The following is a 13300-nucleotide window of genomic DNA, read 5'->3' on the forward strand; positions in this document are numbered from 1 at the left end:
TCAGCGGGGCGCGGCGTCCAGGGGTCCGGGCGGGCCGGGGGAGCCGGGGCGGGAGGGCCCCGCGGAGCTGGCCTCGCTGGGGCTGGCGGCGCCCGCGGGCAGGCAGGGGCCCAGGCCGGCGGTGGCGTCGGGCTGTCCGGGCCCCGGGTCGGCCACGGCGGCCACGGGGCCCTGCAGGCTCTGGCCGCACACGTGGTGGTGCTTCTCCCAGTCCTTGTGCTGGCAGAAGGAGCCGCAGTAGCGCGCCGCGTTGCAGCCGCTGCACGTCTCACTGGCCTTGCGCCCGCAGTTCCAGCAGCTCTGGGGGAGGGGGACACGGTCAGGGGGGGCCGCGGGGCGTGCCTGGGGCCGAATCCCCAAGGCAGCCTGGCCGGCCGCAGACCGGGGTAAGCACGCACCGCGAACAACCCCACCGGGACCCGGCCACGTGTCACGGGGACCCTGCCACGGGGTCACGGGGACGCGGCCACGGCGTCACGGGGATGCGGCCACGACATTATGGGGACCCGGCCACGGCGTCACGGGGACGCGGCCATGGAGTCACGGGGACGTGGCCACGGCGTCATGGGGACGCAGCCATGGAGTCACGGGGACGTGGCCACAGCATCATGGAGACCTGGCCACGGGGTCACGGGGACATGGCCACGGCATCATGGAGACCTGGCCACGGGGTCACGGGGACGTGGCCACGGCATCATGGAGACCTGGCCACGGGGTCACGGGGACGTGGCCACGGCATCATGGAGACCTGGCCACGGGGTCACGGGGACGCGGCCATGGAGTCATGGGGACGTGGCCACGGCATCATGGAGACCTGGCCACGGGGTCACGGGGACGCGTCCATGGAGTCATGGGGACGTGGCCACGGCATCATGGAGACCTGGCTACGGGGTCACGGGGATGCGGCCACGGCATCATGGAGACCTGGCCACGGGGTCACGGGGACGCGGCCATGGAGTCATGGGGACGTGGCCACGGCATCATGGAGACCTGGCCACGGGGTCACGGGGACGCGGCCATGGAGTCATGGGGACGTGGCCACGGCATCATGGAGACCTGGCTACGGGGTCACGGGGACGTGGCCACGGCATCATGGAGACCTGGCCACGGGGTCACGGGGACGCGGCCATGGAGTCATGGGGACGTGGCCACGGCATTGTGGAGACCTGGCCACGGGGTCACGGGGACGTGGCCATGGCATCGTGGGGACCTGGCCACGTATCATGGGGTGACAAGAGAAAAGCCTGACCTCACCACAGCTTGTGGGCGGCCCCCAGTGGACATGGCCACTTGGCTGGGCCCTCCTGGGGGGTGGGCTCCCACCACGGAGGCACACATCTCCGGCCCACTCCAGACAGGGTTATGCTGAGTTTGCGGGACCATGGGGTCCTCGCGAGGGAAGGCAGCCACAGCAACCCCCCCCCCCCCCCCCGCTCCTCTCTTCCAGGAAGCCCTCCTGGCCTCACCTGGGCTCTGACCACAGAACGCGGCAGCCCCGGCCAAAGACTGCCAGGCTCCAACGTGGGGGGTGCACGGCCAGGCCTGCCTCGCGCACACCCGCCCGGGCCACTGGGCCTCTGCTCCCTTTCTGTGGACGGGCGGTAACCTCAACCACCCGCCCGGGACAAAGGCCCACTGTCTCGCTAGCCGCCGAAGCCTCTTGGCGCTCTCCGCTCGGCCGCGTCGGCCTCCTTGTGGTCCTCACTCTGCCAGCCGTGCCCCCGGCCTCTGTCTTTGCTGCTCCCTCCTCGGGGTGGCAATTTCCCCCCAGATCCCTGCCTGCCTGGCTCACCTCCTCCGGGACTCCGTTCCCACGTCACTGCTACGGCGTGGCGTCTTCCCTGGCACCTGCCCCCGGGAGGCCTGCCTGTTCTGACCCGCCTGCTTCTCCGGAGCTCAGGCCGTCTGCTGGAGCAGCCGGAGCAGACACGGGGGCCGACCCTCCAGGCTGGCCCAAGCACACCCGTACCGTGGTGTTTTCGAGACGTGTCCTGTCCCAAAGGACAGTTCTAGAACTCCCTCCCGGCCACGCCTTCCCCCCTTCCCTAACTTCCCTGACATCGAGTCCTTTTCGGACCAGGAGGAAAGGGCCTCCCTGCACCTGCCCGACCCCAGCCAGCCTCCGGATGCCGGGGGCACCAGCGCGACGAGGTCTCTCACGTCCCCACTGCGCGGGCTGTAGCCGAGGATGCCCTGTAAGTGCCACGTGGGGTCTCCACGCCCCTCGCGGCCGCCGCTTTCACAGGTCACTGCGAGCACGGGCTTCAGCGTCTCCTGGCCGAGGTTTGAGTCCCAGGCTGAACGGCCTGTGACTTCCTAGGGCGCAGCCTAGAGCCAGCCACCTACCCCCTGGAGCCCTCAGCGTCCACATCTGCCCAGGGGACCCGCCTCACCCGCCGCCCGAGGTCACGAGGCTGGGAGGCGATGGAGTGGGGCCTCAGGGTCTGGAACCTGGAGGCTGGGCGGCCCTACCTCGCTGGAGTCCTCCTGCTGGTTGATGACAGTCAGGGCGTCTTCTGAGGCCTGCCGCCGGGCCTCTGCCAGGGCCCTCTCCATCTTGGCGCGCTCAGTGCTGATGAGCTCGTGGGCCTTTCGCTCCGCGTCCGACACCGCCTTCTGCAGCTCCGACATCGCCTGCCGCTTCACCTCATTCACGGCCTCTTCTGCAAAGGAGGTGCGGGCCGTGGTCACGTGGCCCGGCCCAACTGCTCCCCGAGGCCTCGCGCCGTGGGCGGGGCCCGTGCCCCAGCGACGGGGCAGGCGAGTGCGGGCGTGGTCGCGGGGGCATCTCCCAGGCCCGATCTATCCCGTGGTTCCAAACCTCAGGGTGCGGTGGTACCGCCCTGGAGGGCAGGGGCCGAGCCCACCCGTGACCTGGATTCAGCGGGCTTGGGGAAGGCCCGAGGACCTGTGTTCCTAACGGGTTCCAAGCGATGCTGATGCCAGGTCTCGGCACCCGCTTTGAGAACCACAGCTGTACCTCCGCCCCACCAACAGTCGGGTTCCCCTGTGGCCCATCTAGAAGCAGTCTGGGGGTACCCCGTCCAGGCCTCTGCATCGTTGTCACTCCCAAAGCCCTCTGTCACCACCCCCACTCGCCGCCTGCGGCCTGCTCGCGTCCGCAGAGAAGCCTGCTGTTCAGAGCTGAGCCAGAGCACCTGTTTGGATTACACTGTGCTCTGTGCTCCCGAACCCTGGGAACTACTCACAGCTGCTCACGCCTGCCTCAGTTTACCTGGCAGTGCCTCTCACGCCTGCCTGCCTCTCACGCCTGCCTCAGTTTACCGGCAGTGCCCTTCTCGCAGCAGTGTGGGGAGGGTGGGGTGGGATTAGCGGGGCTCTCCTGTGCACACTCGTTGTGGTGAGCTGCCGGCCCCCCGGGTCACCAGACGGAGGCAGAGGGGACAGGCCGAGGGAAGTGAGGACCCCACCCTCCCGTCCAGGCCTGTGCCCTGCCCTGCCTTGCTCTGGGCAGCTGCTGCCTGTCTGTGGCCCTTCAGCCTCCAGTTCTGGGTGGGGACGCTCCACTTGCCTTGCATTCCAGACCCTGAGACTTTCTCCCTCGTCCTGATAGTTCACGGTGAATCCATCCACTAATCAAAACGTATGGGGGGGGGGGGGGCGTGCGCTCCTCTCCACTGCCACCACCTCTGCTGAGCTCCCCCCTTCTTTCTCAAGCTGGCCACTGGCTCCCAAAGTCTGTCCCCACGAGGCGATGTGCTCAGCGCCATGGTCACAGGCACTCCCTCGGCACCTCTCACGTGTGTGTGTGTGTGTGTGTGTGTGTGTGTGTGTGCACGTGTGCGCGTGCAGAACCCAGGGACCCGTGCTATTCTGCCACGCGGCTTGCTCGCACGCCTGCAGATGGAGAGTGGACAGGTGTCCTACCCGGAATACTAAATGCACTCCACCCCCTCCCGCAGGGTCGGACCCCACTCCCCAGGCCGACCCCACTCACCAGCCTTCCTCCAGATCTCCTCGGGCATGTAGCCAGAGAGGGTCCTAGGCATGAACTCCCGGTGGGCGTCTGAAACACAGGGGGTGCCAGCATTATGCACAGAACGGGGCCACACCCAGCTGGGTAAGGGGGGCCTGGTGTGTGTCCTTGGGGGGGGGGTCCCCGAGGTGCCCGTGGCCAGAAACCCCGTATCAGTTGCTGGTGTGGGGCAGGGCTATGTCGGGATGGAGGTGCTCTGAGCTGAAGCAGCTTGGATCCAGCTGGACCTGGGCTTTCTCGGATCTGTCTTGGTTTCCGTGGTCGTCATCCACAGAGCGACTGGAGACCCTCGGGGGCCCCTGGCTGCTGGCACCCTGAGTCTAGGCTTCCCGCGAGTCAGGCAGCATCTTTATGCAGAGCACAAAAAGCACGTCCCTTTGCAGGGAAACTCCTGGGCTGTGCTTTACTGCAGCGAGTGCCAGAATGGGGGCGCTGGCCTCGGTCTTCGGCGCCCCTGCGGTGCACCCCCTGGTCCCCCTGTCACCCGCTCAGCACGCACCTAGCTGAGACCCCTCTGCACCCACGGAGCTGTTGAGGGGCCGGGCGGTGGCAGGCACGGGGCCCTTCTTGGCGTCCTCGGTGTCGCTGTAGCGTCGGATCCAGTGGTTGATCTCCTCGCGGTCCGCCTCTTGGCACTGACGCAGCACGGTGAGTGACCGTCGAGTCTTCTCAGCCATGTCCATGATGCAGTTCAGCAGCTGCGGGCGGGCGGTGGCCGTGAGCACGCAGGCTGGGTGTGGCCGCTCAGTGTGGGCGACGGTCAGGGACCTTTCGCACCCCGGGCCTGGGCCAGCCCACTGTCCGCGAGGGCTGGCCGCAGCGCGCTCCCGGCAACAGTGCGAAAATCTGCCTCCGCTGCCTGGAAAGGCACCAAGCACGGGGGGTGGGAGGGAAGACCAGGCTCTCGGGGAGGTCTGTTCCAACACAGGGGCTGGGGGCTCTCCTTTCAACCGTTGGGGCTGTGCTCTGCCCTGGGGACCACACCTGCCTGGGCTCCCTCCCCACGAAGGCAGCAGGGGAGAGATGACCCCGAAAACGATGTTGAAGGGGTCCCAACGCCAGGCCAAAGCCCCTCTCTCCCAGAGACAGACATGCTCTGCAGGGGCAGAGAAGGGATGGTTCTGAGGGGCTGCCCAGAGCAGAGGGTGGGCTGAGGCAGGCAGGCACAGGCCGAAGCCAAGCCGGCACTGAGCCTGCCACCCCCCAGCCCCCGCAGCACCGGAGTCCCACGGGCTGGGCGGAACTCCAGGAATAGGGGTGGTACCGTGGCCTCGGGCCCGGACACTCACGTTGTTCAGGTGCTTCCACTCCTCTGCCCACTCCCGCTCCGTGAGGCGGTGGTCGATCACTTCCTCCTGCCGGGACCCGTGTACCGCTGTAGGGTGGTGTGGACACTCAGGCCCTGCTCCTTGTCCCAGGCCCCAGGCCTTCTCTCCATCCTTCAGGCTCCGCCCTGTGCCCCAGGCCCCGCCCACATCCTCCAGGCTCCGCCCTGTGCCCCAAGCCCTGCCCAAGTCCTCCAGGCTCCGCCCCATGCCCCACACCCCAGGGCTTCTCTCCATCCCTCAGGCTCTGCCCCGTGCCCCTCCCCTGTCCTCCAGGCCCCAACCTGTGCCCACCAGGTACAGCTCCTTGCTCCCCAGGCCACGCCACTCATCCCAGGCACTGCCCCGGGCCCGCTAGGTCATGTGTCGTGCTCCCCAGGCCCAGTGCGTGGGCTTTGCCCACCTCAGGAAAGTGGAGAGGGGGAGGAAGGGGGCCCTGGGCACTGACCCTCTGCCCACTGCCTTTAGGGGGAGGTCAAGAACAGGTCTGGCCTCTAGTCAATGCTTGGGAGGAAGAGACGGGTTCCTATCCCTCAGTCGATGCCTGGCCACCCCTCCCCCACCTCCCTGCATCCAAATCCAGCATCTTTCGATTTTCCGGCCCCTGCTGCCCATGGTAGCTGCCCCAGGCTTCACTTCGATGGCCTTGCCGCTTCTCAGAAGCCCCCAGGGGCTCACTAGTGGCTCACAGCTCATGCTGTACCCGTTCCTCTCAGCCAGCTGGACTTCTATACATCCCTCAAAGCCCAGGTCCCAGGCCCTCTCCTCAGCAACCCTGAGCCCTTCAGAATTCATTCAGCCCCACGCATATCCGTTCGTCAAACAATCCTGGAGGCTTCCTTGTTTATTCTTAGTCCCCCCAGCTGGCTGTGTCAGTCCCCAGGGCAGGGCTGCCGTGTCTCCTGGGCCGAGCTCCAGCTGGGCAAGAGGCTTGCTCTGGTTCAGCGGCTGGGTCCAAGTGTGGTCCCCTGGGAGGCAGTGGGGTCTGGGAAACCAGAAGCCCCAACACTCGTTCCCCGTGGGACCCCAGGCCCCTCCCCTCACCACTCTGTGCCTCAGTTTCCCTGCCCTGCCTGCCTCCTGGGGCCGCGAGAAGGCTTTCAGGAAGTGCCCAGGACGGGAGGGCCCCAGGTACCCAGCAGGGCTCTGTGCCAAGCGCTTCGCCCCTTGTCGGCCTCCAGGGGGAGTTCTGTGGTCATTCCCATCCTCCGGATGAGAACACCGAGGCTGCTCAGGGGATGTGCTTGCTCAAGGTCACCCAAGGTCAGCCCAAGCCACAACAGTGCCCTCAGCTGCTGGCTGGTACAGCTCCAGAGACTGAAACAATGGGGTGCCCTCCCCGCCAAGCCCGGTGATGAGAAAGAAAACAACTCGGAACTGAGGAATTCATGCCAAGGCAACAGTGTCTGATCGTCCTCACGTGATTTTTTTGACACATCAGATGCTCTCAGCCCCACGCTGGTGGTGCCTCAAGCCTATGCTGGGTGGCCCGGGGCTGGCCAGGGCTTCCCGGGCTGAGGTCTCTCTATTTAAGCCTTTTCCAGGCCCTGGCGGTCTCCTAGCCCCCCAAACGTGCCGGGCCACCTCGCGCTGCAGGAGGAGCGAGAGGCAGCGGCCACGGCCACCGTCCGCCACCCTGCCCCGCCACCCGCGGACCCCGGGGCCTGCGCCAACGCCCCAACCAAAATAGTGGCTGAGATCTGCCTGACAGCTGGCGTTTATTTTTGCATTAGCAGAAGCGGGTGGGAATTAGCACCTGCCCGACCCGGCCGCAGGGAGCCAGACGCTGTCACCTGCTGCCTGGGCCCAGGCCCTGGACGCTTCCGCAGGGTGGGGGCGGGGAGACGGCCTTGTACAGGGCAAGGCCTCTGCTGACCCAGCCTCTGGGCCCCCACGGGTGCCCTGGGGCTCGCAGGAGCGGCTGTTTCCAGCCTCCTACCCGCCCCCCACCCCCCGCCCCCACCGGGAGCCCCTTGGCTGTGGGCCGGTCCCATTCATCTGAGTCCCCAGCACAGAGGAGGGTCAGAAGATCAGACAGGCGCGGCTAGAAGGCTTTGGGCACGTGAATTATGCTCTCTGGGCCTCCTCATCTGTGCTCTGGGCCTGTGGATGCGTCACACACACAAGCAGCAGGGCGTGCTGCCTCCCGTAACGGATAAAGAATACGACGCAGGCACAGGTCGCAGGACTGGCCTCACTCCCAGGCCTCACCGTGCCAGGCCCTGTGGCAAGTCCCTCCGACCCTGCGGTGCGGACTCCCGCTGGATCAGCTGACAGAGGAAGGGACTGAGGCAGAGAGGACACAGGACCCGGCGGGGACGCACAGCGGGGACCCGGTGGAGGTCCGATCCCTCTGTCCCCCGACAGCCCGGCTCCCCCGGCTCCTTCCTCCAAGCACACGGCTCACCCACCGTGACGGGGCGCTCACGCTCGGTGTCGTCAGGCTCGTCGTCACCCTGCTCGGACGGCAGGGTGGGGTGTGTGCAGTCGGTGGTGCTCAACGAGGGCTCATGGGCCTTTTTGCTTTCTCTGGGGTGCCCCGGAGGCCGGAGCCACAGTGCCCGTGACTTGGGAGACTCCCCACGTGCCCACCCTACCTCACAGTGGTCTCTTCCCGGCTGGCCGCGCCGGGCCCCGCTGCACCCCGAGAGCCCGCGTGCCCCCTGGCTCTGTACCTGCCCCTCCTCTGGGCGACAGAGGCCCCCCCCCCCACCCCACGGCCCTGAGGGTGGGGGACGTCAGACCCCATGACAGAGGTCAGGGAAGGATGGCCCTCCCTAAGGGTCACAGCCCAGCCAGGGTGGGGTTTCCCTCTGGGCCCCAGGGCCCCCACCCCATCAAATCTTTTCTCCACACCCGTTTCCTCAGCATCCTTCCTGGACAGACAAGGTCAGGATGTCAGCGAGCCTCCCCCACGCCGCCGCGCACATCACAGCCCTCTGCTCCCCCAGCCACACGCAGGCGCGAGTGTGCAAGCACACACGTGTGCCCCCCAGCACCGCTCACCAAGCTGCCGATGGCGCTCCCGCAGCTCCCGGGGCTCGTGATGGCGGTAGGGGTCACGGAAGTGGTGGGCCATGGCCATGTCCTCCAGGCGGTAGTGTGGCGGCGGCGGCGTGGGCTGGGGTGGCCCGTGGCTGGGGCTGTAGCGCTGGGCGGGGCTCAGGGTGCACGGCCGTTTGCTGACGTGGTCGGGGTGCAGCGGGTCACGGTCTGACCCATTCTCTTTGGTCCTGACCGGAAGAGCGGGCGGGGGCGGGGGGTCACGGACCATGAGCCGTGGACAACAGCCCAGGCCGGGGGGGTGAGAGGGAGACAGGCGTGGGCACAGAGAGAGCCTTGCCCAGCCCCCGCCCCTGCTGTCCCTCCTCTGGGTCTCGTTTCAGACTCCACTCCCCCCGCCCCCCCCCCACCCCACCTCCGCTGGTGGGTGGCCTCCTGGGGCCAGGGGTCAAGAACTGGCGCCCGAGTTGGGGAGCAAGGACGTGGACAGGCACGCTCCGACAGGTCTGTGACTGGCACCGAGGGCCAGTCCTGGGGACACTCGGTCCACATCCGGCCCGAAAGGAGGAGCCAGGCAATTTGTGCCACACGAACTGCCTCCTGCCCCCTCCCCGGTCCTCCCAGGGGGCCATCCGAGTCCTCGGGATGCCTCGCCCCAGCCCCGTGCGGTGGCCTGGCAGGTGAGGCTCAGCGGTCTCAGCCACTAGCCACAGGCCACGGAACGCAGCAGTGTCGGCCCGTGTTCGGTCGGCCCTGCTGCTGGGTGCCCGCTGAGCTGGGGGACCAGAGGCAGCTCTGGAGAGGCAGCCCCCCGACCCCGACCTCCCTCCTGGCCACAGGATGCCCCGTCCCCCCCACCCCCGCATGTACCGGTCAGGCGTCCTTCTCTTGCCATTCTCGTTGACCTCCAGAAGGAGCTCCGAGGAGTCGATGGGGGAGGAGGCGTTGGCGTCCAGCAGGAGCTGCTCGTGCTGGGCCAGGTACTGGGCGGGGGTCTGCTTGGCCAGGCGGGCACAGTGCAGGAGCTCCCTCTGCAGCAGGGGAAGGTTAGCCTGCAAGGGGAGAGGCGGCCGCACTCGCTGCTGACCGAGGCCGAGGCAGCAGTGTGCTCCCGTGCGAGGCGGGGAGGCCGACGGCCAGCCGCGCCTGGTGCCCTCGGGCGAGTTGCACAACCTCTCTGAGCCTTGTGTTCCTCCACTGCTGTCTGGGAACGTGGGTGGGACTGCGCCCCAAAGCACACAGTGATCTGAGGTGCGGTGGCACCCCCCAAGCCCAGACCCTGGACCCCCGGGCTGGGTTTTCTCCCCTTCCCCAAGCTTCCTCCCCCAGCGGCATCTGCAGAGGGCAAGGAGGGGCTCCTCACCAGGACTCCTTGCCTTCTCCCATGGAAGCAGGCACCCGATTACCCACGGCGCGGAGGGAAAGCCGAGGCTGAGAGAGGAAGAAGGCAGCCCCCACAGCTCACTCTAAAGGCAGGGGCCCCTGCTCTCCCCGCTCCTGTGGGCTCCCGGCCCCGCCTCGAGCAGTGTGGAACCCAGACCATGCACACGAGCAGTCACAGGTGTCACCTCCCGCGGTCCTGCCAACCACGGGTGGACAGACACGACAACACGGTGCCACGTTTACTGGGAAGGACAATACGGCACGGGAGAACGACAGTCCAGGGTGGGGCCCCACGCCCCCGCCACCCCCACGCGTGTGCTGGGCACAGGCGGCCCCTTCCCCACAGGGCTGTGGGGGGCAGGGGCGGCGGGTGGGGCTGGACGGGGGCCCAGCGGCAGGCTGCTTGGGAGAGCCAGAAGTTCCAAGTATTTGTAAATAGATCTAACTCCCCGACTTTCTCCTGCATTTCCGACCCGCCACGGCTTCTCCCGCCTCTGCCTCCCTGGCCCCGTCAGCGCATCGGCCCGGACCCGATCAAGCAGCCGGCTGCTGGGCCTGTTTTTCTATTTGGATAGCTGAACGGGGGCCAGCCCGCCATCTGTCGAACACGTTAGGAGCGTGAGCTGGGAAAGGAGGTCCCGGGAGGTCTGAAGACGCCAAACATCCTCCCCTCCCTTGCCAGCAACCCCCCCCCCCCACCACCGCCGCCCGACCGGCCTCCCCTTGGCTGGCTCAGCAGGGTGGGGACCGCACGGGCACCGGCTGCTCGCTGTGAGGGCAGTGGAAACATCTGGACTCCTGGCTGGCCGGGGCCAGCTGGGAGCCTGGGGTTGCGGGCGGAGGGCCGGCAGGGCGGGGCAGCAACCCCCACCTCTGCAGAGCCCCGCCGTGTAGCCACGCACGGTGTCGGGCTGAGCAGAGGGTTCCGGGGTCTTGGGTCCTTGGTGGGGGTGGGGGGAGGGGAACCCCAGGCCAGAAGCAACCGGTGCAGGCTGTGGAGCCCCTGGTCTCAGAGACCCTGGGGGAGGAGTCCCCATTCCGTTCCCAGGGCCCGGGGTGCAAGGGGAGGCCTCTACGCCAAGACCCGGGCAGACCTGGCCACAGAAGCCCTGTGGACACGGGCCCTGAACTACCTTGTCCACAGACGGGAACCCAGGCCAAAGGGAAATCGGTGTGGCCGGGGGTCCGCTGAGCCGATGACTCCCCGGTAACGAAGGGTTAGGGTTCGTCCCCTGCTCTGCCAAGTCCGTCATCCGATGTCCACACAGCCCGCGTGCTGTGGGCCCGGCGGCCAGCCCACACGGGCTCTGTTGGGTGACTCTGGGCGGGTCACTTAACTTCCTGCCTGTGCAGGCTCCCGCTCCTCCTGCCCCGGGGTGACGGCTCCCGTGAGCTTCATATGAATCGACTCGCACATTCCTGCCCCCGTGAGGGGTCACCGCGCCGCTGGCAACGTGGGAGAGGCTGAGCACCCAAGCCCAGAGCGGGTCACACCGCCGGCCTCTCCTGCGGGCCGCGGTTCCGAGGGCCCCTGTAAAGTGGGCCGTGAATCCCCAGGAAGGTGCCAGCCCCCCGCCGGCCCAAGCCACAGACAGGAGACCAAGCTGGCGCAGCGGAGGGTCAGGGGGCATCCCGCCACGCTCCCCGGCAGCGTTGTGATCTCACGTGGCCGGGGCTGCTGGGATGAGTGGGGTGGGGGCTGCTCCCCAGGCAGGGCCTCAGGGCCAGGCTCCGGCCGGCACCTGGTCACGGAGCCCTGCACACAGAGCTGGCTGCGCCCAGATGCTCCATGTTAGGCGGACGGACTCTGTGTCCTTGTCCAATAGTCTGTTGGCCCAGCGCCCCCGGGTGGGGTCACAGGCACGGAGCGTGGCTGGCAGCCCCCACGGCCCAGCTGGCCCCGATGACCGCGAGAGCAATCTAGGCACGAAGAACCCGGGAGCCCGCTGGGACCACTGTGGGCAGAGGGGAGACCCTGCGTGCAGGGCGAGGCCTGGGTGTGTCCCCAGGACGCCGGGGGAGGGAGGTGCAGCGGGCAGGGGTGTGCGGCCCCACTGGGGCGGGAGCAGGGGACACCGGATGTTTCCCTGCCCCGCTCCTCCAATAAACAAGGACAGCTGAGCGGGCAGGGACATCTGCTGTAAATATTTGATCTGACGGGAGAAGCAGGCGCACTGTGTCCCCAAAGATGGGGAGCCTGGAGTCAGCAGTAAGTGGGAGGAGGCAGGGGGGCGGGGGCAGGGCTCCCGGCGAATTGCGAATTGCCAATGACTGCCAGATGGGGCTCTGCTGCTGTCCCAGCTCAGGGTGTGAGCACAGCAGGGTGTGGGCGGGAGGGCAGGAAGGAGGGAGGAGGTGACGGATGTGGGGCCAGACCGAGGGTCCCCTTGACCAGGGACTGCGGGGAATGAGGTGCCGGCCCAGGGCAGGCCCTGCAAAGGCCAGGGGTTTGGAGCCCGACGGGTCCAGATTCCGGCCCGTCCCCCCTCTCTCCTGACGGGAAGCCGTTCACCGGGACGGCGCTAGTTCCCCAGGAGCCACCCACCTCACGGGGCGGCCGTGGGGTCCGCAGGGCCGGCCGTGGAACAGCTTTGCAAAGCACGCCCCGTCTGCAGAGCGTTCGAAATCCCCCGATACGACGCCTGACGCGGAGCGAGCACGCGCCACCCTCTTCACGCGCGTCGCCTCGTGCACCCTTCCCAGTGGCCCGGGGATGATCTCCAGCGTAGCAGAAGCCGAGTCGGCGCGGGGGCGGGCCCCCTACGCTTGGCCCAGGCCCACAGCGGCTTAGGTCAGGGCTCAAATCCAGGAGCACCTGGTCTAGTCTGTCCTCGACACCCTCTGGAAGGCAGCCCCAAACCAGGGCCCGGCCACACAGCTGAGCAGGGCCCACGGCTGGAGGGGCCACGGCAGGCCTGGGGAAACGGCACCCCCCGAAGTGAGCTCTGTGGCACCCTGATCACCGGAGGTGCACGGGGTCACGGGTCGCACGGTCAAACCCATCTGGGAAGCGTTTCAACTTTGCTCTCTCTGGGGGGTTTGTGATCCTCACTGCGGAGTGAAGGCCCTGAGAATTACGGCAACGGAGCAGCTGGCCCAGTGGGTTTAGAACTAGGCGTGTCCCGTTTCTGCGTGCACGTGCCTCACCCAGCACCTTGTCAAGATGCAGGTTCTGATTCAGGGGCTCCGGGCTGGGGCCCAGGAACCTGCCCTGCTCACAAGCAATGTGTCTGGCCCAACACCGTCTCTTCCCCAGTCCACCGTTTAGCTCCTGAGACCGACCACAGGACCCTTGTTTATCTGACACCCATCCATCCACGCCACCCCCCACGCCTCCATCTGCGCTCGGTTCCTCTCCCTCACTCTGCCTGCTCCCTGATGCTCGCGAGGGTCTGCGCCCCACTCCCCCACGGCTTCCCCACCTCGTCCCCCTCGGCCTGCACCAGAACCCCCCCCCCCCCCCACCTCCACAGGTCTGTACCAGCGTCGGCTGCTGGACTTTCCTCCCGCCGGCACATCGGTTCCAGGACTCTGCCTGCTTTGCTCACCACCGTGTCCCCAAGCCTCATGCAGCACGTGGCACCTCGGAGGT

The 13300-nt window shown here is 67.5% G+C and overlaps 1 protein-coding gene across 6 annotated transcripts in view; it reads right to left on the bottom strand.

Moving 5' to 3' along the window:
- CBFA2T3 (CBFA2/RUNX1 partner transcriptional co-repressor 3) overlaps nt 1–13300 on the bottom strand; it is an 81735-nt gene continuing 68435 nt past the window's right edge. For all 6 annotated transcript variants that reach the window (XM_042918591.1, XM_042918590.1, XM_042918592.1 and 3 more), the window contains 7 exons: nt 9196–9377; nt 8329–8555; nt 5287–5372; nt 4497–4695; nt 3959–4027; nt 2473–2663; nt 1–300 (listed from right to left, as the gene is read on the bottom strand). In XM_042918591.1, the coding sequence (XP_042774525.1) occupies nt 1–300; nt 2473–2663; nt 3959–4027; nt 4497–4695; nt 5287–5372; nt 8329–8555; nt 9196–9377 (1254 nt within the window). The remainder of the gene's footprint in view (nt 301–2472; nt 2664–3958; nt 4028–4496; nt 4696–5286; nt 5373–8328; nt 8556–9195; nt 9378–13300) is intronic.

The sequence above is a fragment of the Panthera leo genome, chromosome E2, assembly GCF_018350215.1.
Source record: "Panthera leo isolate Ple1 chromosome E2, P.leo_Ple1_pat1.1, whole genome shotgun sequence".
Classification (NCBI taxonomy): domain Eukaryota; kingdom Metazoa; phylum Chordata; class Mammalia; order Carnivora; family Felidae; genus Panthera; species Panthera leo.